Source organism: Chelon labrosus (genome assembly GCF_963514085.1).
Source record: "Chelon labrosus genome assembly, chromosome: 2".
NCBI lineage: Eukaryota > Metazoa > Chordata > Actinopteri > Mugiliformes > Mugilidae > Chelon > Chelon labrosus.
In genome coordinates this window covers 1192886-1220267 of record NC_140338.1, presented here as the reverse complement: position 1 = coordinate 1220267, position 27382 = coordinate 1192886, and the positions used below count along the sequence as shown (strand labels likewise).

The following is a 27382-nucleotide window of genomic DNA, read 5'->3' as shown; positions in this document are numbered from 1 at the left end:
GAGGCCTCATCCAGTCTGTGGACACTTCCCTGTTGGAGAAGAAGTGACCGGTGAAGGAAAGTAAAGACGAGCAGACACACTTCATAGTCTCTCAGCGCTTGGAGAGCCAGCACCAAGAGAAGACCCTGCTTCTGCGAGGAGCTGCCTTAGCGAGTTTATTTACAATTCACAAAAATACAGGTGTCGCTTTCAAACAGTGTTCAAGCATTTCACATTAGTGTTGTCATCTGACAAACGACCACTTCCTCTCCGGTCTCTCTGCTGCTCCGTCTTTGGTTTCCCAATTTTCTGAAACTTGTCTACACAGGACCAGCACTCCTACAATCGTTTTTATTTAATTATTGTTTATTTTACCCCCTACACGTCACGTATATGTGTGTATATGTGTATATATGGTCTGTTTGAATTTAAAACACTCCAGGTTTCCTTTATGCTACCTTCCAGGCGAGTTGTGTTGTAAAGTACAAAAAGCACAGTCTTGATAGCACTTGTATGGGTTCATTTCTTTCAACATACAAGTTTGGTTTAAAATGTTATTTGCCCATATTTATATATGTATCTATATATATTTATATTATGTACAAGTTATCTCTGTTTTATGGCTTTAAAACACAATATTACATGTTTGTCTGAGGATCTCTGCAGTAGTTGTGCGCTGGCTGCTGGCGGCTAACTCAAGGCATGTGTAGGAGATTTACTTTTGCTTTTCTTCTTGTAAATATGATAAAGGAGTCGCTTTACGTGCTTGGATTCTGTGAAGTTTCAAAAAAACTAGAGAAAATTAAAAAAAAAAGAAAACTGACTTTCTAGAAATCCACACTATGTTTACAGTTTGATTAATTTTGAGACCATCCGTCTGTAGGACGTCTGAAGTCGACCAACATCGCTCCACCACCTCGTCAGTAATGAACACTTTAATTGGTCCAATCAGAGATGAGGATCAGGAGCGATGTGTGGAAAGCACTTGGCTCGTTCCAGATACTGAAGTGGTAGCGTTAAATTATCACGAAGCTATTTTCAAAAGACCAGAAAGTCTCCTTCTTTCATTTGAAGGACATTATAAGTGGAGGACAGCTGTCCCGTCTGAGCTCCACACTGTACGTCCACCCTCGCTCGTACTTCAGCTCTGAGTAGTTTGATCCACGTTAGTATTCTCATTTAAAACACACCGTCTGTCCTCTGTAACCTGTAACAACGTGCGAGGACATTAAACGTACTCCTCTTTGTTATCTGGACGTGTTTTGGTCAGAGGACGTCCGACGCCTCTGGACCAATAACTAACAACAAAAACAGAATATGGAGCAAGTTGTAATGCAGAGAACGATGAGGTTCAGTTTTACCGTGCGCCCCCCTGTGGTCAGAAGGTACTATGGTTGTAATACTTAGCATGTGCAGTAAGGATTGAGGTGTTTACAAGTTTATAGTGCAGCTTTTTTAAGTATTTAGGGAGAGAGGCTGTAACTGGGAGGTAGAAGTGACTCTGAGCTTTAAGGGAAATCAAGTATCGTCCCATCGACGCAGGACTTTTAACCTTTTGAGGGGATGTATAAAAAAATACTACAATTACTACAGAGTTCATTGGAAGTTAAAACCTCCAAAGCTCAGAGTCACTACTTTAACCTGAGTCACAGTCTTTTATCACCAGTTTATAATTTGAATCCACCGCTGGACCCGACAGCCCAAACAGAGACACCGAGCAGCTGCTCTGTGTTGAGACGTGGTCAGCGTTTGTTTTTAACATGAGGGTAAATCTGCTTTAATGTCATCGTGTCGTAGCCTCCGTACATTATCTCCTTCCTGAAGATCTGTCAAGTTAAACACTAATAAATATGTTGGAATCAGGACTTGGTGCCTTCATGTGGATCCTGGTCTACTCTGAGTCTTCACCTGCTATGAACTAAATCAGTAAACATGATTAGTTGACTTTTTGCATAAAGAATCTAAGAGAGCTTTTTTTTTTTAAACCTTTAGATGTTTAGATATAAATACCGATACCAGAGATCGATATGAAGCGATAAATCGCCGCGTTGCCGACACCCAGTCCTCGTGCTGGCCGTTTATTTGTCTCCGTCCCGATCCCCCCGCAGCCACCTCTCGTGCTGCTTCTTGGTGATGATGTATTTGAAGAACTCGTAGACGGACCAGCTGATGGCGGTGGAGGGCATCTGGTAGATGACCCGGGCTTGGACGCCCTTAAAAAACGCCGGCATGCCTCCCGTCCTGTACACCGTCCGAAAAGCCTCGCCCAGACCGGAGATGTGGCGTCCACCGGGGGCTGAGGCAGTGGCTGTCCCGACCGCCCCGACCGCCCCGACCGCCCCGGCCGCCGTCTCGGCCTGGATGACGTGGATAGCCTGGGCCTCCTGCGTGTTGAGGAGGGTCTTGCAGACGTCGAGGGGCGTGGTGGCGGCGGCGGCCAGGGCCCCGGCAAGAGCGCCCGACACGACGTGGGACGAGGGGTTGTACTGTCTGTGGGGGTTGAGGAGCTCCTGGAGGTACTCGTAGGTCATGAAGTGGAGCGCCTGGAAGGGCACGTTCATCGTCAGCTGGGTGGTGTAGCTGCGGTAGAAAGCGGCCGGGCCCTCACGCTTCAGCAGCGAGCCCACGCAGTCCAGCACGCCGCGGTAAGGCGAGTTAAACATCTGCATACGCTGCTTCACAACTGAAAGCAAAACAGGATCAGGATCAGTACGACTAGTTTACAGAGCCCAGAGGATTTATATCCAGGGTTATTTAGTTGAAACAATATAAAACAGTAAATAATACATCAGAGTAAAAAAATTAAATTAATTATCATCAATAAATGAACAAAAAACATATTTAACTGCAGTATTTTTACAAATAAACACGTCTCTCTATGATATTAAGACATTAGCATGATGTTGGAGTCGCTGTGGGAACATCTGGTGTTTCAAAACAGAGTGTGTAGCGCCACCAAGTGTCCTGATCACAGCACTGCATCGCTCTGATTTCCTATATTCCTCTAAGGACGGTGAGAGCGGCTGAAAATAGAGCAACACTAAGTCTTTACTGTGCAACATGTACATGAGGTGAGCTCAAAGACTCGGAGGAGGAGGAGGAGGAGGAGGAGGCTTTACCTTCAGCTGGGTTCATGATGGCGTCGTGCAGCACTGTCGCCATACAGCCTGCCACCCCTGCACAACATTAGAAAGGAGAAGTTAAAGCCTCGGCCACAAGGAGATCTGGTTTCCTTCCTCCTTCTGAGTTAAAACATTTACGTGACAAGTTAAATCTGATTTCCAGAAGCGTCAGCGTCTCTGTCATGTCTGCCGGGGCCCTTCTCACCGTTGGCAAAGTGACTGTTGGTGCCAGGATGAATTGCGTCGCTCAGTGAGAACTTGATCTTCTCGTAGCAGGCGAAGTAGAGAGCGTGTGCAGGCCCCGCCCCCACCGCCAGTACATTCACGCCTCTGATTGGCCGCCATATGCCCTCCGTGCGGACGATCTGGCGCAGGGCGTCCATCACGTTCCTGTAGCGCGCCCCCGGCTCGGGGTGCAGGCTCTGCATTCGAGTCTGGGGGTAAGAGAAACGAACACGGGCATGTAAATAATTATTCATTAACTGACGAGTCATACCAAGAGAAATGAACAATCTGCATCACCAGCATTAATCAAACAATTAGGAATTAGTTTAGTGGGTTCAAAAAATTATTTTAGCCCCAGTTTTAACCACAAGATAATGTGAATTTGTGTATTTCTGCAAACTTAAAGTAAACATCGCACGAGGACTTGCTGCAAAGACATTAGTACGTGTGTGTGTGTGTGTGTGTGTGTGTGTGTGTGTGTGTGTGTGTGTGTGTGTGTGTGTGTGTGTGTGTGTGTGTGTGTGTGTGTGGGGGGGGATCTGAAACCTGACAGAAGCTCCAACTCAGCAGAAGCGTCAGGACTGAAAGATGAGTGGATTTAAACAAGTATGACGACGGAGAACAAAGCTTTAAGATCTGCCAGACAGTGGTAGAATAAGAGGAACTAGCACAAGAGTCTGAAAGCAAATGTTAGATAATAATAAATATAATAATAAAACTGTTCAGAACTAATTAGTGATACCCAGGCTCTGATAAATACAGAGTATCACTGCACTATGACAGATAACGGTTTAAACAGTGTGTGACCAATGTCTCTGCGTTTGTGTGTCTGCGTCTCTGTGTTTGTGTGTCTGCGTCTCTGTGTCTCTGCGTCTGCGCGACTCTGTGTCTCTGCGTCTGTGTCTCTGCGTCTCTCCGTTTACGTCTGTGTCTCTGCGTCTGCGTCTCTCCGTTTGCGTCTGTGTCTCTGCGTCTGTGTCTCTGCGTTTGTGTCTCTGTGTCTCTGCGTCTCTGCGTTTGTGTCTCTGCGTCTGTGTCTCTGTGTCTCTGCGTCTGTGTCTCTCCGTTTGCGTCTGTCTCTCCGTTTGCGTTTGTGTCTCTGCGTCTGTGTCTCTGCGTCTGCGTCTCTGTGTCTCTGCGTTTGTGTCTCTGTGTCTCTGCGTCTGCGTCTCTGCGTCTCTGCCTCTGCGTCTGTGCCTCTGCGTCTGCGTCTCTGTGTCTCTGTGTCTCTGCGTTTGTGTCTCTGTGTCTGCGTCTCTGCGTCTCTGCGTCTCTGTGTCTCTGCGTTTGTGTCTCTCTGTCTCCGTCTCTGTGTCTCTGCGTCTGTGTCTCTGCGTCTCTGCCTCTGCGTCTGTGTCTCTGCGTCTGTGTCTCTGTGTCTCTGCGTCTCTGCAGGGTCTAGATTTGTCCACTCAAAGTGCTGAACGCTGCAGACTGACTCAAACTGAGACGACAGTCTAGTCACCAACCACAGACACAAAGAGAAGCAGCGCTGCACAGATCCAGGATGTGGTTCTTATCAAGAACATTCATTCATTCAGACAGAAACACCACTGAATCAGTGCACGGCTGAACAAAATCAACACAATAACAGAGCGATGAAGTAAAACACAAAACTCCAGACAAACAAAAAAACACAAGTGAAGCCCCTCCACACTGGGAGGAGGGAGGAGGGCTGCCTCCGGGACGTTACTGGGATAGTCCCGGGTGCAGTTTCTGGGAAACGGTAACTGATGAGGAATGCACACAGTCATCCAGCGAAGTCTGGAGCTATTCAGGGAGGGTGAAGCTCCTGAATCGAAACTAAAACATACACTCACACACTTTTACTAAAAAACAGAACAAAAACCAGATCAGGATAATTAATTAATAACCATGAATATCATTAGTTTATGTGTGTTCTCCAGATTCAACGTTCAGCTTTGTGTTATTCTAAGAAGCAGAATGATCTGGATAATAACTCTACAGTATAACTTTCTGGTGCTGGTCAGTAACATAGAACCCATTTAGTTTTATGATTTAACACCAAGACAAACAGAAACTCTCTTAACTCACGACATTCAAATACTTTCCAGTGGAAAAGTGAAGTGTTGTGGATTTCACTAGTTTCTAAACTACGCCTGTCTGATAAGAGGAAGTAATGCGTCCAGCAAACATGTAAAAGAGTTTATGTTAAAACCAATGTTTATTCTTCTTCTTCTTGAGAACCTCCAGTTATTTAAGTTTGGTTTTGTGAAGATGTGTTTACTTGGGGGTGCAGTCAGCCCACCTCGGGTTTAACAACAGGCTCAACACTTCTGTGTCGACGTCAGGGTGAAACGTTCAACCAGAACAAATTAATGAAACAGCGTCTGTTGTCTCAAAGACTACGAGGAAGCCGACTCTGAAGGCAGTGGAAAGAATGGACTTTTGTATATTTCACAGCTGAAGATAAAGATGGAGCTGAGCGGGTGTGATGGCATGAGGAAACTAAGATTGTGAAAACAAAGAAACCACGGCATGGAGGAAGTCTTCTGTAAAACATTACAGTAATGAAACTCCACACAGACTTCCTTAAGCCAAAAGATTTTCTCCCACAAAAAAATATGTAACACACTTCCTCCTTCTGCAGAGACTGGACCGAGCGCAAAAACTTTCACTTCTTCTTTCGACTTATAAGTACATGGTTCGCTTTCTTCATTTTGCCAACAAATCTCATTTTAGAGCAAAGGTCCTGTAATCCCAGATCCTGCCCGGCTGAAGATCTAAACATCGATCATTCCCAGTTAATGGAATGTACCTACGATGTGACGCATGTCTAGAATTAAACTTATCTTAATATCTAAACATGACGAACAGGGAACTGACCTCAGTAATATATATATATATATATATATATATATACGAATCCTACAAAAGACAGATCTTCTGTTCGTGATGTAACTCTGAGACAAAACTCTGGAATGGAAACTGTTCTTATAAACAAGGAGAAGCTCAAGTTTGAGATGACTTTGCAAAAAAAATAAAAAATCCCATGAAAGGAAACCCTCATGAGAAGGAGCAAAGAACCGGAGCTCTGGTCGGCTGAAAGAAAACACAGAGCTGAGAAACGCTCTGATACAACAAGATGTATAATGTCATGAATTAAAGAAGCTTATCAGTGCTTCTACATTTATGTGCCCCCTGGCTACAGTGGGTCACTGTGCCAGTCCAGTAAGTCAACTACGGCCTAACGGCTTTGAGTCAAGTCCAAAGTTCAGAATGAGGTTCAGCGAGTGATGATTTAGACGCTGATATTAATTAATTGTTCATTATTTGCAGCAGATAAAATGTGTTACAGCTCCACATGCTCATCTTTACAAGGACACATATTCTAGACCGTCGTACAGGAAATCATTTTATATTTTCTCTTCTGCAGAACAGGAAATAATAACCACAAACCCCCTGACTGGTTTTCCTCTAAAGAAGGTTCCTGTTGGCAGCGATGTCTTTAATTTGTTCTTCTCAAACTTGAGAGCTTTAACACACACACACACACACACACACACACACACACACACCGCTGTCACACTGCAAACCAATGAATCTAAACTAAGTCTGCGATGACTGGACACAGATTGTGCGGTTAGGTTTTGACGGCTGTGGCTTTGTCACCACGAATGTGTTCAAGTTATTTTAATTTCCGTAAGTAAGCTGGTAAGTAGTTATGCAATGCCACACCTCCTTATTTCCCAGAACTCATTCATTTAAAGCGTCGACTGTTGCCCTATTGACCAATGATCCATTTGAGTTAATCAACTACTGTCTGTTATCTGTTCACGCTGGACTTTCCACATGGTTCTCCTCCGACAGTTTCTCTCCAGAGTAAAGGATCAGTGGTGTTCTCTAAAACCAGCTGATAAAAAGATCCAAATATAAACCAGTTGATTCATACAGTGTGTGATGTTGAAGAGCCCCTGCTCCCACTCTCAGAGACGACTTCAACCCTAAAAGGGTTAGGGGTTTTATGGCGGTATTTTATGACTTTTACCAATATCCCCCTCTACAACACAACAGTACAGTGGTCAGATACAGTAACAGCATTACCGACAGATGAGTGAGACGTGGCTTTATCTAAACCATATTAAAGTGTGACTAGTTGAGGTTTCAAACCAACACGGTATCGATCTCAACACGATTTCTAATTGCGCTTGAGAGAATACACAAACAGAAAATAATGTCCGATAAAGGACTCATGCTAGCTAAAAGGTAAATGCTACTTTAGCTAACCGGCTCGTGTCCACATAGTGACAGCTCAGTGAAAGATAAAGTAACTGTCAAACATAACAGTTTGAAGCACTAATATTTATACATAATAAAAGCAAAAAAAAAAAGACAAATATAACGCGGAAAATTAGCCTAAAAGGATGTTTTCATAAATATATATATTTTAGTTCGCCTTGTACTTTATCGTTTCTCGTTTCTGCAGCGTTAGTTAGCTAACTGACCTCTGTTAGCAGCGTTAGCTCGTGAGGCTAACGGTACTCTAGCTCAGGCTTGTGTTGAGGCCTACGTTAGATCCAGGTTAATGCAAACGGTGGTTGAGACATAACCAGGGCCCGGACAGGTTAATTAAACACGCGCGGTGTGTTTCACGGCTCTGGTACCTTGACACAGTCGATGGGGTACATGAGGCAGTGCTCCATGATGCCAGCCACGGATCCTGCCAGCATATGCGTGCTGGTCGCTGCTCCTTGAGGCAGCCCTTCATAGTCTATTTCTGGCTCCGCAGAGGTCGAGGTCTCCGGGGCTGCTCGATGCAGCACCGGGGCAAAGCCCGACTCTCCCGCCATCCTCGGAGAAAAAGACCCGACAAATCCCCCCGTGGTGTCCAGGAGCCTCCCGCCCAGCCATCGAAACTCTGCCCCGGCTGCGGTGCCGCTGACCCGGCTGTCGACGCCCGGTGAGTCCAGGGACGTTCGCCGGGACACGAAACCGTCCGCTTCCATTCAGACGGAGAAGAAATTTAACCCGTCAGGTGTAGGTGAGCCGGTGACTCCCGTCCGTCGGTGTAGCCTCCCCGGGAGCTAAACGAGCAGCCAGCCGACGGTGAAAGACTTGGCGGGTCGCTGCTGCTACTGCGCGGCAGGCAGAGTCCGGGAAACCGGGAGACCAGCCCGATAAGACTTTAGTGGGTATGGTCCGTGAGTCACGGCAGGAGAGGCATCTGATTGGACAATCTAACTGTCAGTCATTAACAAACTGATTCAATTGGCTGATTCGGTTGTAAAACGGGCCGGGCATTGGAAGTGGGCGGGGCTTTCTCCTCAGTGGGCGTGTACTATTTTGTAACACTGGTCAGTCACATGTATGAATGAGAAGGGTTTATAGCAGGACGTCCCAAGATGTAACATAAAACCCATATAATTCAGTTAAGGGGATATTTAATTTGTCCTTTTAATCGCATAATTGATTATGTAGACATTCTAGTAGACAGTTTAAACGATTATACACGATTAAGTCACCCCAACACCAACACATCCACTTATAGATGATCTGATTGATTTGTTATTTACACATAACAAAGTGTATTGTGGCTGGGCTGTATGAAGGACTAGTGACACTCATTACTTCTAACACAAATGTGTAACTGTCCCGATACTCATGGTCTGAAGTGCGATTATAGAAACTAATTATACTTTCATGAGTCAATAACAAGAGACATTATTCTTCAAAATTCGAAACTTCCACAGTTAAATCTGCACTAAAGTGGTAGAAATATCTGAATGTCCTACACATGTTATCCGTTTGGGTGACTCCAGTAGATAAACAGGGTAAATTTGGTATCATCATTACATAGACGAAAAATGCAAAAAAATAAACATGATATTCACAAATGCGCTCACATATATACAAAAACCTACATACAAAACATTTAGACACAAAAAAAATGTCTGCATATGATGCGTTTATACAAGACACGCGGTTTTAGAAGATGCCAGAGCTTATATTATAGTATTAATATACAAATACTAACACAAACATAAACATAACAAACAGAAATATGTCTAATAACATAATTATGTAATGATAGTTAATAAACCAGACTCTCTGCAAAACGAAGAATTCACGTGAACAGGAAGCTGACATGCGCAGTACTCATTATTCCTACAGAGCCTGAAGGCAGCAGACGCTCCCCACGCTGCGTACGTATCTGATGACGTAGACGAAGGGCCGACCGGAAGTCCGTTGGAGATTTCAGTCGTCTCCCTCCGCGTCGCGTCGTCGTTGGCTTTTAAAACGATCTCCGTGAGATTCACAGCCAGAGAAGTCATCATTTAGAGTCTGTCCTGATTTAAAACCGACACACAGACCGTGGTTCACCGTCATGGCGGAGGAGACGGTGTTTTAGGTGAGTTTAAATGTGATAGCATATGGATGTACAGTGAGCGCTACTAGTTCATGAACGCACCGTTAGTCGGTTTATAGCGGAGTAGTTATCCTGCCTATAACATATATATTATATATTCCTTATTATTTAAGTTTGATTAAGCCCTTGTGTTTTTATGCAGCAGTTTTATCTTATATAACTGGGACAGAAGCCAGTCCATGTCTTAGTGGAGCATCATTAATTCACCTGAGCTCTCCCGGTTTACTCAAAATATCTGACATTAAAAGGTTTATAGCGTCTGGAATACAATTAAACGAAATGCAGACAAATACACTAAGATGTGTTTAAATCCAATCACGATTTGAGTGATCTGTTTTATTTTGTGCTCAGTGAAGAAGTGTCTCACAGCGTCTGGACATTTAAAGTATAATTAACTGCACATTTAATAAACATCCAAGCATAAGATCACAGGATGAGGAACAGGGACACGTCTACAAACACCAGAGGCAAACAATGAGGAGCAACTCCTGGTTCAGGGTCTTACTCAAGGCCACTTTAAAAGTATTTGGTCCCGGCACCGGGGACTGAAACCACTAACCCTCTGGTTCCTGGACAATCTGCTCTAATTACTGAGTTAACATCAGATTCATTTGTAGTAGAGAGGTGGGTATAGATATATCATTAATTAGCTGAACCCTTTGTCCCACTTCTTTTCTTTGCAGCAGAGGAACAGTCATAACTCTGGACAGGACCGTGGTCAGACTGCAGCCACCATGAGGTGACGACTGTAACATCTGGTACTTTTGCTTTCTTGGACACATGGCAAGGTAATAAATTAATAAATAAATAAAATGATAACAGCCTCCGTTAAGGTATTCCTGAGGAGCTCTCTGACGTCTGTCACCCCTCACTGTGTTTCCTGCCTCCTCAGGATAACCCTGTCCTGCCTGCCAGCCTCCTGGTACTGCAGCGTGTCCCTGCTGTCTCTGGGCTGCGCCCCCAGACAGAGGCTGCTGATCCTGCTGCTGCTGTTTTTCACGTCTGCCCTCCTTCTTCTGGGAACCTACCAGAGGCAGCTATGGAGCACCCAGCGACGGCCCGGGGCCCACCTAAATAAGTAGGTGGACAGACGCAGCAGTTACTAAGGTTAAGCAATGAAGGAAACAGGTGGAGGATCACACACACATGCAGCTATTAAGTCTAAATAATTGTGATTCTTTGCAGATCATTAGGTTTTTGTTGTACAGAGAGATGGATTTGGGTTTTGAGATCACACGAGCGTTCATATTTCCATGATTCAAGCTTGGCATTTGTAGAAAATCCACTCTTTCCTCACAAAGACCACATAGCTGGCTGCACTGACTGATTGCTTTCAGAGCTCCTTATACTTTTGGATTGGCTAAATGGATGTGTTTAGCTGTAATAGTCAAGTGCTTTGTCCAATGACCTGCCAAGTATTTCTTCTATCCTCCTGCCATTTTCCAAACAGTTTCCCATGCACATAGTTCCAGAGGATCAATCCATCTGGCTCTATGTCCGACCAGAAGTCTGATTAACTAGGTACATGTTCAACATTACCATCAACAGTCGTTTCAAATGTCCCGGAGCTCATTTCATTTGAACAAGTTGTTCTTTTTCTGACCTTATGTCTTGAAAATGCTTCTAGTCAGTGATCTACAGACTAAGCTGAAGGAAGCAGGGCTCTAAAGGATCAGAAATGTGAAGGTGTTGTGCTGTAACGTGCTGTAGCTGTAGGTTATCTATAATCTGCCTGAATGAGGAGGTTCTATGGTTCAGTCATGCTGCACGTATTCCGTCCCCGCTCTAATATGACGTGAGAAAAACATCTTTTGTGAGACCTTGAACACACTCGACTGGAAACTCTTGGTAAACATTCCCAGGTGATAAGCAGCTGTGTGAGAACTGTTGCTGGACGCGGTTGGACAAAGTGACGTGGACAGTTTGTGGGAGAGACTGCAGGTGTTGTCTCTCAGCTGCAAGAACAAATAATGTTCACACATGCTTTTACAGAAAGACTGAGATGTGTGGGATACTGTGCAGGTCTGGACATGGGCCTTCTGAGGGCGTCCTGTTGTTGGTGGGGGCGGGGCTTTGAGGGGAGGGGCCTCTGTGGATCATCCCACAGATACTTGATCAGTTTGGGATCTAGTGAATCTGGAGGCCAGGTCAACACCTTGTGCTGTTCTTCATGTTTTTGTTTTTAGTTGTTCCTAGAGTTTTTTTGTGTGTGTGTCTGTGTCAGGCTGCATCCTGCTGGGGATGGCTGCTGCCATCAAGGAGTGTCATTGCTATGGGGTGGGGGGGTCTGGTCTGGTCTAGGTGGGGGTGTCTGGTCTGGTCTAGGTGGGGGTGCCTGGTCTGGTCTAGGTGGGTGCTACATGTCTAAGTACCATCCACACCAATGAATGCCAGGTCCAGAAGTTTCCCAGCAGAACACTGAACTGTCACAAGATGGTTTAAATGTTATTGACTTCTCCTGTCAGTGGTCATAATGTTGTGGCTGACCTGTATATATGTGTATATGTCCTCAGATACCTCTCCATTGCTGAGTCCATGGAAGCCACTGACACCCTCAACCCCGCTCTGAATTACGGGATTGTGGTGGACTGTGGGAGCAGCGGCTCCAGAGTCTTCGTGTACTACTGGCCCCCCCACAACGGTAACCCCCACACCCTGCTGGACATCAGACAGATGAAGGACCACAACCATAAACCTGTCGTCAAAAAGATCAAACCTGGTGAGGCTTAGCTTTTTCTGTCCTTTCTACAGAAATATTATAATGTCTCGATGTAAACTGGTGTAAAAACAGTCTCGCCCAGAAAGCAGCAGCGACGCTTTGCTCCTGGCTTCGTCGTGAGCTAAATCTGTATGTCCATGCATGAATGTCTCTACTGTCTTCCATAGACAACTGTTGCTCCTTTGTGTGATGGAAACTAATTTATTCTGGCACATTCTGTCAGAAAATATGGAGCAGTTATTGTTCAGGAGTGAGGCAAGCTGAAAGCAGCAGTTTAAATAATTTAAACCCAAACGTATATAATAAATACATGTTAAGCTTTAAATCAGCTGAACTGGTGATAGAAAGGAATGATAATCTACAGCAGGTTGGTCTCTTAACCTTGTAGGAGGAAGCTCTATTTTCTGGTTGAGTGCTAACAGGAGGATCATTACTGTTAAATGTCTTTGTTTTAAGCTGATTGTCAACAGAAATGTGTGTGAAAGGAGAAAGCAGGGACCAGACGTGAGAAAAGCTTTAACGGAACGATTCGTCTGCAACAGTTCATCTTGTTCTGATGACTTTAGTTTCATTAAGCAGTGGTGAGGACCATCAGTCCCCATGACTCTGTGGTTTTATCTCAGTCACAGCAGAGATTAGATACGCCGCTTTAGTTCCAGGAGCAGCAGTTAAAGGCCACGTGGCACTCTGAACCCTGGGACGTCCCGTTCTCTAACAACCACCGTGGAACCTCGCGTCCTCTGGCAGTTTTCATGACTCCCAGCGTGGTCTGCGTGGCGGTGATTAGTTCGACCAATTATTCACATGCATGTCTCCTTTTGTGTCAAATAAAATCAGATTGGATGGGTTTACTGATGTTGTGATTGGCCACGGTAAACCTCAGGAGTCATTGATCAGAATGTCACAGTGTTGTAGCAGTGGGACCCAAATACAAGACGACTCAGGGAGGGGGGCAGGAAACAAAACGGATTTAATGAAAACCTATGAAACGGTAACAAAAGGGGGGGTTGGAGGACTGGAGCCTATCCCAGCTGTCATTGGTCTAGAGGGGGGGTCCACCCTGGACAGGTCCCCAGTCTATCCCAGCTGTCATTGGTCTAGAGGGGGGGTCCACCCTGGACAGGTCTCCAGTCTATCACAGGGCTAACACAGAGAGACACTCACACCTACGGCCAATCTAGAATCACCAATGAACCTAAACAGCATGTCTTTGGACGGTGGGAGGAAGCTGGAGAACCTGGAGAGAACCCACGCAGACACAGGGAGAACATGCAGACTACACACAGAAAGGAACCAGTCGACCTGGATTAGAACCCAGAACCTTCTGGTGGCTGTGAGACAGGGTCACAGAAAACATCCGGAACCACGACACAGACGTCACCTCTGACAGCGTTGACTGAAACACGGCGTACGCTCAAATCCAGAAAACGTCGTACGACATAAAACATCCAGATGTGTGAATCTGTGCGTCCTCATGAATCCAAACACATTTCCTTTGTTCATCCCAATCAACATGGAATTGAGCGCACATGTTGGAGTACCCGACCCCTCCCTGTCCACGCCCCCATTAAAATACACTAATCATATTTAAATTGCACCTGAGGTTCCCCTCTCTGCACGATCAGAAAATTAAAACAAAAGAATGAGTAAGACGGGAAAAGAGAGGAACATGACAGAAAAGGAACTGGAGACGCTACTCACTGAAGTAGAGGCAAAAATGTCTTCTTTGGCTGCTGACAATAAACGCAAGAGGAGTGAGTGGGAGAGAGAGTGTGAGGCTGCCAGTGCAGTTAAACGAATAAATTATTCACTCACTAAGAAGTAGTCTGGGCCGTGCCAAGCATCACGTCCTCACCCTTTGTATATGAGGTCCCAAATGAATTCCATCCAGTCCATCCATCCAACATGGGTTTCACCACCTCCTACTGCAGGAGCAGTGTTTGTGTGTACTTATACACAACCCAATTTAACTAACGTGTGTGTGTGTGGTTTCTTCTCTCAGGTATCTCCACTCTGGCCAACACACCTACGCAGGCCAGTGACTACCTCCACCCTCTCCTCAGCTTCGCTGCCGCTCACGTCCCAAAGAACAAACACAAGGAGACGCCGCTCTACATCCTCTGCACCGCTGGCATGAGGCTGCTGCCCGACAGGTAGACAGAACAGTGATGGTGTAGTGTGCTTCTGTGCTTAATCATTTAATGTATAGTTAACGTCATTCCTTTAAAAAGTTATATAACTACCTCAGTTTACATTTAATCTGTTCTGTCTCATTAAAGCAAAAGTAGAATGTTATACACCTCTAAATTAAAAGCTGGACTGTAAACCTTAATTTCTTAACAACAAGCCTTTTATTATGAAACATTTGCACATTTGCACATTCAACCACAGACATTTAATAAATAGGGCAATGAAGCTTATGATCAGTGATACAGAACAACTAATAAACGTTGGAGATAAAAGCAGTAGACATGTACCTGTTAACAGACGTATTATATAACAGGGAGCAGGAGTTTATCCACCTTTGTGCTTCACTAGTTACCTGTGTCTGGTTTATTTTTTGGGGAAAATAAAGTGTTTTATTAGGTGATGATGTTCGTGTCATGCACGTTACTGAAGTGTGCCCTCTCTTTGTGGTTTTACATGTTTCATCTCAACAGAGTTCACATATTTAGTCTTGATTATAAAGTTATGACTGATCTTTTTCTTTAATCTCTTCTGATTTCGTGCTGTGCGTCTCTACCTGCAGCCAGCAGTCGGCCATCTTGGAGGACCTGGTCACTGACGTCCCCCTGGAGTTTGACTTCCTGTTCTCCCGTTCACACGCCGAGGTCATCTCTGGGAAACAGGAGGGTGAGATTACGCTCTCGTTTGATTTGTTACCTCTACGTCTGGAGTTCATCTTAAACCTAATTCTATTTCCCTCTCAACCCTGAAGGCGTCTATGCATGGATTGGCATCAACTTTGTCTTGGGCCGCTTTGACCACGCTGATGAAGGTGAGTGTGGAGGCGTGAAAAAGACGCTGATGCAGCATTTAACATCATAGTAGATGTAATGAACGAGATAAAGGAAGTGTACGTCTAATTCCTGTGCACATCTGAACTGTGGTAAAACCTTTGTTTGTTTCAGAGGACGCTACGGTTGAGGTGACGACAGGCTCTCAGAACCAGAAGCCAATCAGCAGGCGGCGCACAGTGGGCATCATGGACATGGGTGGAGCTTCACTCCAGATCGCCTATGAGGTGCCCGCTGCCATCACCTTCAGCTCACCTCAAGAAGTAAGGAAGTGAAAACTGTTTGTGAGTTCAGGCTGCGTATGCGTCTAGGGAGCTGGTCTCAACTACAGTGTTTTTTTTTTCAGGAGGAGGCGGGGAAGAGCGTCCTGGCAGAGTTTAATCTGGGCTGTGACGTTGAACACACACAACACGTGTACCGAGTCTACGTCACCACATTCCTCGGCTTCGGAGGAAACATGGCCAGGCAGCGGTACGAGGACCAGATCATCAACAACACACTCGCCAAGAACAGGTTGGACAACTTCTGTGTGAAACATTTGATAAATGATCATAAGGTACCAGGCTCCAGATGATCCATACCCTTTATCTTATTAAGATTATTCAAAATCAGGACTCTTGTTCTCACAAGCTACCATCGTGGCTTGAAAAATAAACTAAAGAAGAAAAGAAACTAAAACTTCCTTAACTTTGCTTAAAAAAAACAATAACAGCACCCACTTCCTGGTTTATATCAGACAAATCCAGCGTGACCCTTGCTGTATAACATACACTATATTACCAAAAGTATTCACTCATCCATCCAAATAGTTTAATCCAGGTGTTCCAGTCACTTCCATGTCTACAGGTGTATAAATCAGCACCTAGTCATTCAGACTGCTTCTACAAACATTAGTGAAAGAATGGGTCACTCTCAGGAGCTCAGTGGATTCCAGCGTGGTGCTGTGATAGGATGACACCTGAGCAACAAGTCCAGTCATGATATTTCCTCTCTACTAAATATTCCACAGTCAACTGTCAGTGGTATTAGAACAAAGTGGAAGAGATTGGGAACGACAGCAACTCAGTCATGAAGTGTCAGGCCACGTAAAGTGACAGAGCAGGGTCACGGGATGCTGAGGAGCATAGTGAGCTGAGGTCACCAACTCAATCTCTACAGACATCCAAACTTCATGTTTCCTTCAGATCAGCTCCAGAACAGTAGAGAGCTTCATGGCCGAGCAGCTGCGTCCAAGCCGTACATCACCAAGTACAATGCAAAGCGTCAGATGCAGCGGTGTAAAGCACACCACCACTGGAGACTCTAGAGCACTGGAGACTCTGGAGTGATGAATCACGCTTCTCCATCTGGTAATCTGATGGATGAATCTGGGTTTGGTGGTTGCCAGGACAACGGTACTTGTCTGACTGCATTGAGCCAAGTGTGAAGTTTGGTGGAGGGGGGGGGTTATGGTGTGGGGGTGTTCTTCAGGAGCTGGGCTTGGCCCCTTAGTTCCAGTGAAAGGAACTCTGAATGCTTCAGCAGACCAAGAGATTCTGGACGATTCCATGCTCCCAACTTAGTGGGATAGAACACCTTTAGGATGAATTAGAGTGAAGACTGTGAGCCAGGCCTTCTGGTCCAACATCAGTGTCTGACCTCACAATAATATGTTCTTATATTCTAATAAAGATGCTTGGACATATTTAATTCTGGCTCAAACTTCTTAACAAGGACACAGACAGTAACTTTCCTCTAAGTACACAGGTTAAATTTTATTTTACTTATTTTATTTTTTTGTTCTTGACCAGGTTTCTAACCGCTCAGACCGGCCTGAGCGAGGACAAACCGTACCTGGACCCCTGTCTTCCTGTCGGCCTGTCGGACAGAGTTGTCCGGGACAACCACACAGTGTACCTGAGGGGTCAGGGTGACTGGGCTCGGTGTCAGGAGGCCGTCCGTCCCTTCCTGGGCCTCCACAACGGCACCATGTCCCCTGGGGGTGTCTACCAGGTACAGACCTTAGTGCCGGTCCCGGGCTTTTAGGTTTTTTTTCATGCTGGGCTGCGTGACAGGGACTGAACTCAGCTTGGGTCTGATTCTTGGCCATAAAGTATTTAACGCCGCGTTCTTTTCAGGCTCCCATCAACTTCAGCAACAGCGAGTTCTACGGTTTCTCTGAGTTTTATTACTGTATGGAGGACGTGCTGAGGATAGGAGGACAGTACAACAGCGACAAATACTCCAGAGCTGCTACGGTACAGTCTCCATGCACACATTCACTGACACAATGCATTCTCTGCCTCCTTACATCTCTAACCTCTAATGTGAGCGCCTAGCCAGAACTACAACCCTGAAACCAAGAGTTAGGCCTCAAACAGACACCTTAACTTAATACACAATAAAAGCAGGACCACACACACACCACTGGTCTCTCAAGTAAACAACCAGAAGGTTCTGGGTTCTAATCCAGGCCGACTGGTTCCTTTCTGTGTGTAGTCTGCATGTTCTCCCTGTGTCTGCGTGGGTTCTCTCCAGGTTCTCCAGCTTCCTCCCACCGTCCAAAGACATGCTGGTTAGGTTCATTGGTGATTCTAAATTGGCCGTAGGTGTGAGTGTCTCTCTGTGTTAGCCCTGTGATAGACTGGAGACCTGTCCAGGGTGGACCCCCCCCTCTAGACCAATGACAGCTGGGATAGACTGGAGACCTGTCCAGGGTGGACCCCCCCTCTAGACCAATGACAGCTGGGATAGACTAGAGACCTGTCCAGGGTGGACCCCCCCTCTAGACCAATGACAGCTGGGATAGACTCCAGCAGACCCCGTGACCCTTCACAGGACAGAGAAGATGAATGAATGAATGAATGTTTGTTGTGTTCATCAGGACTACTGCTCCACCAACTGGTCGACCCTGAAGCAGCGTCTGGACAACCAGCTCTTCTCCCAACAGGCCGACATCAGCAGACTCAAGTAAGCTGACGTCTCTGCTGCAACAGTTTATTTATGAATGAAACACATCTTTTTATTTAGGTTTCTGTACACATGGCTTTGCTCTGGTTCTCTGTTCAGCCAGCCGTGATCATTGGCACCTCTCACGACTGATAGTTTGCACATATTTCACAGAAACACAGGCTTTTGTGTAACTTGATATTGAGTAGGTAGACGTCTAGCGTGATAATTTGTTCTATCTTCACTGGAAGTTCTGCTGGGGCCACTTCTTGCTCCTCTTTGTTTTAAAGGTTACAGGCCACATCGTCCACCAGGAGGTGCTGTTCAGTCATGAACTGTGTGTGTGTGTGTGTATATATATATGGTGTCACAGAGAAATATGAACACATTAATTCAGTTCAGTGAATGGCTGTAAATCCATTCATACTTTTTAAGGCTCTACATAAAGTATTTGATCTTCAGACGGTTAAATCTGTCAACAGTGGCAGATTTCAGTAACAGATAAACGGTAACCGATCGATGGCTCAGGCTCACTCATAAATGTCTGTGAGCGCTGAGTAAAATCTGCACCCTGTTGATTTCATTACAGATTAATATCCAGTCATTATCTTGTCTCTTCCCTGTTTCAGAGTCAGTTATTCTACTTTCCTCATGTACATTTTTTGCAGATTACAACCACAAAATTTAAACACATGCAAACATCCGGCTATAAAATAAAAACAACCTGCCTCCAGCTCTGCCGGTCTGATCAGCTGTCAGTGCCAGAGCTTGTTTATGGAGCTGCTACAGGTGCAGGTGCGGCTGGACTCCTCTGAGCTCTTATTTTGTGCTCGTCTCCCCAGGAATCAGTGCTTCAAGTCGGCCTGGATGTACGAGGTGTTGCACTCCGGCTTCCGTTTCCCCTCCGACTACCCGAGCCTGAAAACCGCCCAGCTGGTTTATGACAAGGAGGTCCAGTGGACTCTGGGGGCCATCCTGTTCAAAACCCGCTTCCTGCCTCTCAGGTAACTCAGCCTCTCACTGTACCTAGAACTGGGTTAAAGGGCAGGTAACTAACTCAAGGACATCTCAAGACCAAGGCACACGGGACAGTGCATCTTTCTCAGCTCTTAATATGTCCTGTGTCCAAATAGAGTTGCAAGAATAAAGTCCGGTGCGTTAGCCTCTGATACGGATTTTGAAGTGAGCACAAAAAAGTTATCAGAGTGTTGAAGAGTCCAAATAAGAACAAAGGCCTCCTCCTCTATTACTGAACAGTGCCTCTGGTACACTTTAAACCAGCTGGCCTTTCAAAGAACTGCCCCAACCCCAAATCACTTGCATCTTGAATGGCAGGTCCAGTCAGGGAGCAGGGCACTTCTGTTTTAGATTTCATTCTTCCCAAATCTGTTTCATGCTCTAAATTCAAATTCAGCAGCAGCTCTTTGTGCTACTCTCCAAATGTTCCTCCAGCCACAGGAGCACTTACTCCACTCTTACCTCCCCTCCTTTGTGCGCTTGAGATCAACTTCAACAGAGCAACGCTGATCAACCTTGACCAGCTGTTCCTTGATGCATTGATCCAACAACTCATCAGTGGGAGACTGAATGAATGTTAGCCCCCACCAACTAAAGCGACAAGCCACAAAAATAAAAAAAATCAAATAACGAATGGCCAAAAAATGAACTGGCGTCTCTCCACTAGCTACCTAACAGAAGAGGTAACTAAACTGATCCCTAGTCTTCGTACAGGTACTTGTGGTGGGTATTTATTCACTGAAACTCAGCGGCTTTGGAAATTAGTTGCATAAAACAGCAACACTCCCAAAAACCCTGAATGTGATCCCGAGCCAGTGGCTCCATCCACTTTCCCCGTCACACTAAGAACCCAACGCAACAGATTCCCTATGAGAACCTGCTGCTACACCTGACAGAGGAGAACACCAGCCAGACTAAGGCCACACCAAAACAATTTAACACCATGAGTCCCCATTTTGTCACGACGTGGCTCAGAGGAGGGACAGAATGTGGAGAAACTGAAATAAAACTGTAGCCAGAAACCTCAATACTGTGAGAAGTGTGAGGATATGGGAGCCTGTATGTTCCTACAGCAACCACAGCCCAGAGAGGAGAGAGACAGTGAGATTACCTGGCCCAGTATTTATAGGTGAACGTCACAGGTGTCAGCAATCAGAGCAAACAGGCCCCTCCCCCCCAGATCCTCAGCAGGACGTATCCTGGAGGCCCACAGGTGTCCCATCAGTGCAGAACGTGTGAGAAGAACATGCAAAGACACCGTTTAACATGTTCTATCAGGATGTCGTCTGTCTACAGAAATCATTCATATGTCACAGTTTACTCTTTACGTTATAATTATATCTTATTTTGAGGAATGACAGAAAGTAAAAGCGACAAGCTGTTACTACTGTTTATGTGGATGAGACACATGCTGCTGGCGTGTCTGTTCACGTCTTCCTCTGCCTCGTGTGTTTCTCCAGGGACCTGCAGCAGGAAACGCTGCGCCAGAACCACCCCAGCTGGCTGCGCTCGTCCTTCGTCTACAACCACCATCTGTTCTCGCTCTGCATCCTGGTGGTGGTGCTGGCCATCCTGCTCTACATCCTCCGCCTCCGGAGGATCCACCAGCGGGAGCAGCGGCAGGCCGAGGCCCTCAACCTCCTCTGGGCCGAGGAGGGAGAGGCCCTCCTCGCCTGAGACGCACCGTGTGAGCGTCTGAGGCGTCTTCACGTCCTCCGTGACACGTTTGACTCGTTCGCTGTGTCAGAAAAACAAAACACGAGAGCACAGAAGCCGTTTAATGAGCCTGGAAATCAAACGCCTCTCTGGACTCTTTGATCGTGCAGCTTTAACCTCACACTGGAACATGTTCTCTGGCTTCACTTCCCTCTTCAACACAAGTATGGATGAAAAGAGTCGTCCTGCGTTACAGGATCAAACCACTCCTCTCTATTTTATTTGCCACACATTTCTTCTGGATGTTGTGTCGTGGACTAAGGACAAGTAGCTGAATATTCAGCACCTGCAGGGAAAAGACGTTCATAATATTCTCCTCTGCCCAAAACTTTAGTTCATACCAGGATGCCTCTGAACCAGCCTCTTCATCCTGTAGCTGTGCTGTAACATTAAGACCTGAGCTGATCACTTTAGGTTTAATTAACGACGTGAGGCTAACGTCTGTGTTTGATCCTTCCAGATGTGTTTCAGTCTGGATTTCATCAGGTCAGTATGCGTCCTAGCTCGTAGCTCTGGATCAGATCTTTCCTGAACCCAACTCAGATGGAGACGCTAACATTAAATAAGCTCACGTTAAAAGCGTTAAGTTCACAAACATCTCAATTCTAATACGAGGATTCAGACCAGACGTCTTTTCACTTCATTCATCATTTAATAATAATCAGCTCCTGTTGTACAGAGTTTTATATAACAAGGAGTGTAATAGGTCAGTTTTCTATGTTGCCCTGCTAATGTTAGCATTGCTAATGTTTAGCATGTCATGTAAAGCTAAAAGATTAATTATGAAAAGCTTGACTGGCCAGAGGAAGCCCTGGGGTCTGAGCTGACCCTGTGGTACGACGCTCATGATGAAGTCTTTACCCCACTAGTCACGAGGCTTTTAAAACAGCAAACATTTCCCCGGTCACCTGAGTGGAGGGAAATACCAGGAAACAGCTGAGGAACAGTTTGACTGGCTGGTGCTGTTACATGTAGGTTGTCCTGCCCGTCCCCCACACGTCTTAGCTCATCAGTCCAGATCATGGACTCAGTGTAAAGATGGGTGAGTCCTGAGGAGTCCTGCTGTCTCCGGCTGTCTCCATCTTGGCAGTGACGGACTCCACCAGATTCCTGGCTAATTTAAGAATGGGATGGGATGCAACCCGCTCTCTTTATATATAGATTTTATATCATTTCAATTATGTACAGTTGTCATGAACAGATGCGTTAGCTACAAAGACCAAAACAGCTGTAAACGTGTTTATTTCTGATGTAAAGTAGTTCATCTTAGCGCGTAGGCAGCCTCAGGTGGTCATTTGAGGAACTGCAGCTTTAAATCACGTCGGCGTTACCTCCATCTTTCAGCCTCAGACGTTGACGCGTGGCTCAGATTTGTCCTTACAGGCCGGTCTGTCCGTCCCTTAAACGTGTCCATGTGACTCCTTCATCATTTCCTTCAGCGTGGAACACATTTCTCTGCAAAGATGGCGTTTGACCCGCACCTCTGTCTGTCCTGACGGGGAGGACTCCTCGAAAGCAAACCAGCAGACGGACGATGGAAGACGGGCCAAGAGGACGGTTTCAGCTGGAATAAGCAGAGACATGTCCTCTGTGTCTGGATGAAGGCGCTGGAGGCCTGATGTCAGCAATAACTGAGAGGAAGAGGAGGAACTCATCTCAGGCCTCGGGGCCAGGACGGACGCTGCCACATGGCACAAAAATATGGAACAGATTACTGATATGTTGTTTGACTTTAAAGCCATCTTTAGAGGAACAAGCCTTACCCTGAGAAAAAGCTTCTGTTTTATTTTATCCCGTCGTCGTGTTGACTGTGTTCAGCTGTAAACTGAAGCCACTGTATTAGTTTTATAGTCATGACAACGTGTTATGCAACAAACCATGACGATGCAAATGTGTGTCTGAGTGAAACTTCCTGAGGAGGAAGTAGGAGACTGTTTGTTTTTACTTTTATTCACCTTGATTGTTTAGACTCAGTCGTCCCGGGACGTCTGTCAGCGGTGCGGGGCATGATTCATCAGATGAAAAAAAACGATGATGACTCCGTTGTTTCTACAGAAAAATGTGCTTTGTGAACTGGAATGTGAAACTGAACTCTTTGTAAAATATTTACAGAGCTCTTCATCCCGACACAGACGAGCTCTGACGTGATCCTGTCAAACTGTCGCCGTTTGTTTGTCTCATCAGAAAACATAGACTGTATATAAACATGGACACCACGTCTCCTCTTCCTCTCATTGGTCAAACTGATGCTATTTCCCCGGGGATACGGGCGGCGCCATCTTGTGAGTTTGGAGTCAGAGTCAGAGCCCCGCCCACCGTGATATTGATGCCCCGCCCACTCTTCCTCCAGACTCACTCATGTTTTAGTTTCATTAATACTACGCTCTGCTCTACCTCCACCTGTTACAAGGAGACGATGGATTATACACTGGACTGATTCTGATTTTTTTATTTTATTTTAGCGTTTACGGAGTGGTTGGCATGGCAACTGGTAGTCGCCATTATGTCACATCCTGTTTCTATAGCGTCAAATAACTAAAACAAAACTTATCCAAACAGTTGACTCTTGGAACATTCATCAACATTATATTAACTACCTGAAATGACAGAAACCATCATTGAAAAATATTATTTGACGTGTATTTTAGTGTTTTAGTTTAAACCAAGTCCCGCCCACTAACATTTAAGGGGTGGAGCTTATGACCTATACTGCAGCCAGACACCAGGGGGAGCTCTACTCGCTGTCATTCATCTTTATATACAGTCTATGTCAGAAATACTTTTCCACTCATGAGTCCTCGTTCAGTATCAGGAGCTTCTGTCCTTCCTGCTTCACGTCAGACGTCTTTCTTTCCGATCCATCCTGATTTAAGTTTCAGGACGTCTTCTGCTCCTCCGATGTTTATCGACCGTCGTCTATTCCAGAGCTGGGCATTGTGCAATGTTGAACAGTAATTCACTGAAGAGACACTTGATTTTTAATGGTTTTAATTGAGGTACCTTTTAAATGTGAACAGAAACGATTTCAATCCAATAAAGGGTTCCTTTTGTAATAAAACATGATCTGGACCTGTTGGTGTTTAATCAGTGTGTTCTCTTGACGGGTTAGAAAAGTTCACTGTTTATAAAAGTTGAGTCTTGGCAAGAAAAACATAATGTTATCACAGAGAGACATCAGGTTCAAACGTCTCTGCTTCTAGTTTTCCCTCATGTCACAGTGAGTTCATCACATCCACTGATCGTCAGACAGTCAGGACGTGTCCAGATACTTTTTACTGGGCTCTGTTCTTCTTTAGTCACAGTTGTGGTTTATTTTCTATTTAGTAGAACATACACTGATCAGGCATAACATTATGACCGCCTTCTTAAATATTGTCTAAGTAACATCCACACCAATGAATGCCAGGTCCAAGAGTTCCCCAGCAGAACACTGAACTGTCACAAGATGGTTCCTGTGCATAAACTAACCGGGTTCAGTGAGTCGCCCTCAGGGTAAAACCGGAGCTAGAGATTTGTCGAGGTTGTGATTAATGGAGGTTTATAATAAACTGTTCTTTTTGTAATAAACATGGTGACTCTTGTTAGTCTTGTGTGATGTGCTTGGCTGGCCTGGCTGATATTAGGGAACTCTGCACTGTCTTCTGAACAAACCAGGCCGCCGTGGAAAACAATGTAGTGTTAGCAGAGAAGATATCCATCAGCTGACGAGGAGCCAGGAAAGCTGGGAAACGTTTTGCAAAATGAACTGTTTCTAACTTGTTCTCTTTTGGCTTTAAGCAAAATGATTTTGATTTTATGCAGCCGTGTTTTGAAACTGTCATCAGTGAATGTGTCTTAAGCTTCAACCAAACTGGACAGTCTGACGAGCTGACCGGCCTCTCTCTGTGTGAAGACAGAACAGGAGCAGGGTTACGCTACGAATGCTTCAGCTGCAGCTGCAGTCATATCTGGATACTGACTTCTATAAAAAGATGTATGAATGTCACTGAATTGTGTAAGAAAATGTCAACGCAAATGGTATTTAGTCTAAAGTCAGATAACACAGGTGGACTTATCAAGAAAATGTCTAAATATATAGACACACAGTTCAAAATGAAGTCAGCCAGGGATAACCAGAAGTGACGTCACTGAAATGAGTTCCTTAGCTAAAAGAAAGGTTTAGAGAAGAATGATCCAGAAAAGCTTTAACTGTTAACGTAGCAACAATGAGCTAATATGTTTTACACACTGTCTGGACAAAAACAAAGGTCACTCACTCTGTTGCTGAACCTAGACCTGAGCAACTGCAGCAACCCCAGATCATAGCACTGCCCCCACAGGCTTGTACAGTAGACACTAGGCATGATGGGTGCATCACTTCATCTGCCTCTCTTCTTACCCTGATGCTTCTCCACTATCCTTCCAGTTTTTAATAATGCCTTGGACAGTTCTTAACCCAGTTTTAGTAGTTTCTACAATCTCCTTAGATGTTTTCTCTGCTTGATGCATGCCAATGATTTGACCCTTCTCAAACAGACGACCACAGGATGTGTCTTTAGACATGGTTGTTGAAGAAATGAGAAGCTACTCATTGCATCAGTTGGGCTTAAATAACTTGTTGTCAGCTGAAAGATAATCACCCATGCAGTAATTATCCAATAGGAGGTGAATACCTGTTTGATTAGTTAAATCCAGGTGGAGGCCGTGCATCATTCAGGTGTTCTGCTTTGGATCGTTATCCTGCAGAATGACCCACTCAAACATTTTAGGGCATATTTTTTTGTATTCTAGTTTATATTTCCATAAATCAATACGTTTATTTTCTTTCTTTTTGTTGGTGTTGTTTCATTTTTACACCACGGTCACGATCTCAGCTCCATAATTAATATTCATCTGGTCTGGCTGAAAGTCTTTGGATGGATTTTCCCTCTCAAGCTTTCTATCATCACGTCTGTTTACGTTAAATCTGGGCTAATCCAAAAAATAACACACATCCCACAAACTGGCTCTCTGCGGTCATCTTCTTTTATAAATGTAATCCTGGCTGTTTATATTAATGGTTTCCACTGAAACACTGGCGCACCTAAACTCACTGACTTCTATGTTCAGCATAACGTTCAATCCATAGTTAAATATATGTGTGTATATACAGGATATCTGACAAAATACCTGAATACTGAGGATGGAAGACTAGCTTTACACCGATCAGGCATAACATTATGACCTTTATGTGTCATTGCTATGGGGTGGGGGTGCCTGGTCTGGTCTAGGTGGGTGCTACATGTCTAAGTAACATCCACACCAATGAATGCCAGGTCCAGAAGTTTCCCAGCAGAACACTGAACTGTCACAAGATGGTCAATGTTATTCACTTCTCCTGGTCATAATGTTGTGGCTGATCAGTGTATTTATTCAGATAAATCATGGTCAGATAAGTCAGGTCGACCAGTGACCACAGGTGTAGTTCATCACGTAAACATCAGACAGCCTGGACTCCAAATAGCTGCTCAAAATATCTGAACTCTGAATGCACCATGGTTGTGATTAATGAAGGAACACAACTGTACACAACCTGGGAGTAATTACAACAGATGTACAGATGTATACGACAAACCTGAGAACTAAAACGCCCGTGGGCTGAAGGAGGAGACTAATTAGTGCACACATGCAGACACAACAACAACAACGTTGTATTTACAATGAAATGACGTGATATGTTCCGTCAGAACTGATGCTGTAACCCTGAGAGTCCTGCTGGTGGTGCTGTACGTAACCTACGATGCCTCTGATGACTCAAAACACCAGCACACTAGTCCTTAAAGTGGACAAAGAGAACCCAGTCAGACTAAAGAAACGTGCATTTATTCCAGAATATTAATCTGTAACTGCTGATCAGTGGTCTACAGCAGCTTGGAGGAATTTTAGCCCATTCCTCAGAACAGAACCACTTCAGTTCTGAGATGTTGGTGGGTTTCCTCACATCAACTGCTTGCTTCAGGTCCTTCCACAACATTTCTATTGGATTAAGGTCAGGACTTTGACTTGGCCGTTCCTAAACATTCATCTTGTTCTTCTTTAACCGTTCTTTTGTAGAACCACTTGTTTTCTTGGTTCTCGTTGTCTTGCTGCATGACCCAGTTTCTCTTCACATTCAGCTCATGGACAGATGTCCTGACATTTTCTTTTAGAGTTCACTGGTAGAATTCAGAATTCATTGGTCCATCAATGAGGACAAGCCGTCCTGGTCCAGATGCAGCAGAACAGGCCCAAACCAGGACATTAGCACCCCCAT

The 27382-nt window shown here is 45.1% G+C and overlaps 2 protein-coding genes across 4 annotated transcripts; one reads left to right on the top strand and one right to left on the bottom strand.

Annotated features, from left to right (window-relative positions):
* Positions 1-84: 84 nt before the first annotated feature.
* Positions 85-8494, bottom strand: LOC311498047 (mitoferrin-2-like). The gene is made up of 4 exons (XM_084558484.1): positions 7952-8494; positions 3307-3535; positions 3099-3155; positions 85-2662 (listed from the first exon to the last, which is right to left on the bottom strand). Exons 1-4 carry the CDS (start codon positions 8291-8293, stop codon positions 2058-2060), a joined length of 1233 nt encoding a protein of 410 aa, XP_084414610.1. The 5' UTR covers positions 8294-8494; the 3' UTR covers positions 85-2057.
* LOC311497991 (ectonucleoside triphosphate diphosphohydrolase 7-like) lies at positions 8158-25830 on the top strand. Of its 3 annotated transcripts, XM_084558421.1 has the most exons (14): positions 9542-9696; positions 10398-10502; positions 10607-10792; positions 12228-12433; positions 14436-14586; positions 15183-15286; positions 15372-15431; positions 15565-15713; positions 15797-15963; positions 17241-17442; positions 17568-17687; positions 18314-18399; positions 19221-19382; positions 20856-25830. In XM_084558421.1, the coding sequence occupies exons 2-14, from the start codon at positions 10495-10497 to the stop codon at positions 21070-21072; spliced, it is 1818 nt and encodes a 605-aa protein (XP_084414547.1). In that variant the 5' UTR covers positions 9542-9696; positions 10398-10494; the 3' UTR covers positions 21073-25830. The 3 variants fall into 3 exon arrangements, with proteins under 3 accessions (XP_084414546.1, XP_084414547.1, XP_084414545.1); XM_084558420.1 differs by lacking the exon at positions 9542-9696 and adding an exon at positions 8158-8247 and having other exon boundaries at positions 10398-10792; XM_084558419.1 differs by having other exon boundaries at positions 10398-10792.
* The last annotated feature ends 1552 nt before the right edge of the window (positions 25831-27382 follow it).

What these genes read in the sequence shown, in the direction of transcription:
- LOC311497991 (XM_084558420.1), top strand. Translation starts at nt 10,527, where the DNA reads ATGATAACAGCCTCCGTTAAGGTATTCCTGAGGAGCTCTCTGACGTCT. An exon ending in ATGAGGCTGCTGCCCGACAG is followed by an intron (nt 14,587 to 15,182) that starts GTAGACAGAACA and finishes CTCTACCTGCAG; the next exon opens with CCAGCAGTCGGCCATCTTGG. An exon ending in AACACACTCGCCAAGAACAG is followed by an intron (nt 15,964 to 17,240) that starts GTTGGACAACTT and finishes GTTCTTGACCAG; the next exon opens with GTTTCTAACCGCTCAGACCG.
- LOC311498047 (XM_084558484.1), bottom strand. Translation starts at nt 8,293, where the DNA reads ATGGAAGCGGACGGTTTCGTGTCCCGGCGAACGTCCCTGGACTCACCG. An exon ending in CAACAGTCACTTTGCCAACG is followed by an intron (nt 3,156 to 3,306) that starts GTGAGAAGGGCC and finishes AATGTTGTGCAG; the next exon opens with GGGTGGCAGGCTGTATGGCG. An exon ending in CATCATGAACCCAGCTGAAG is followed by an intron (nt 2,663 to 3,098) that starts GTAAAGCCTCCT and finishes TTTTGCTTTCAG; the next exon opens with TTGTGAAGCAGCGTATGCAG.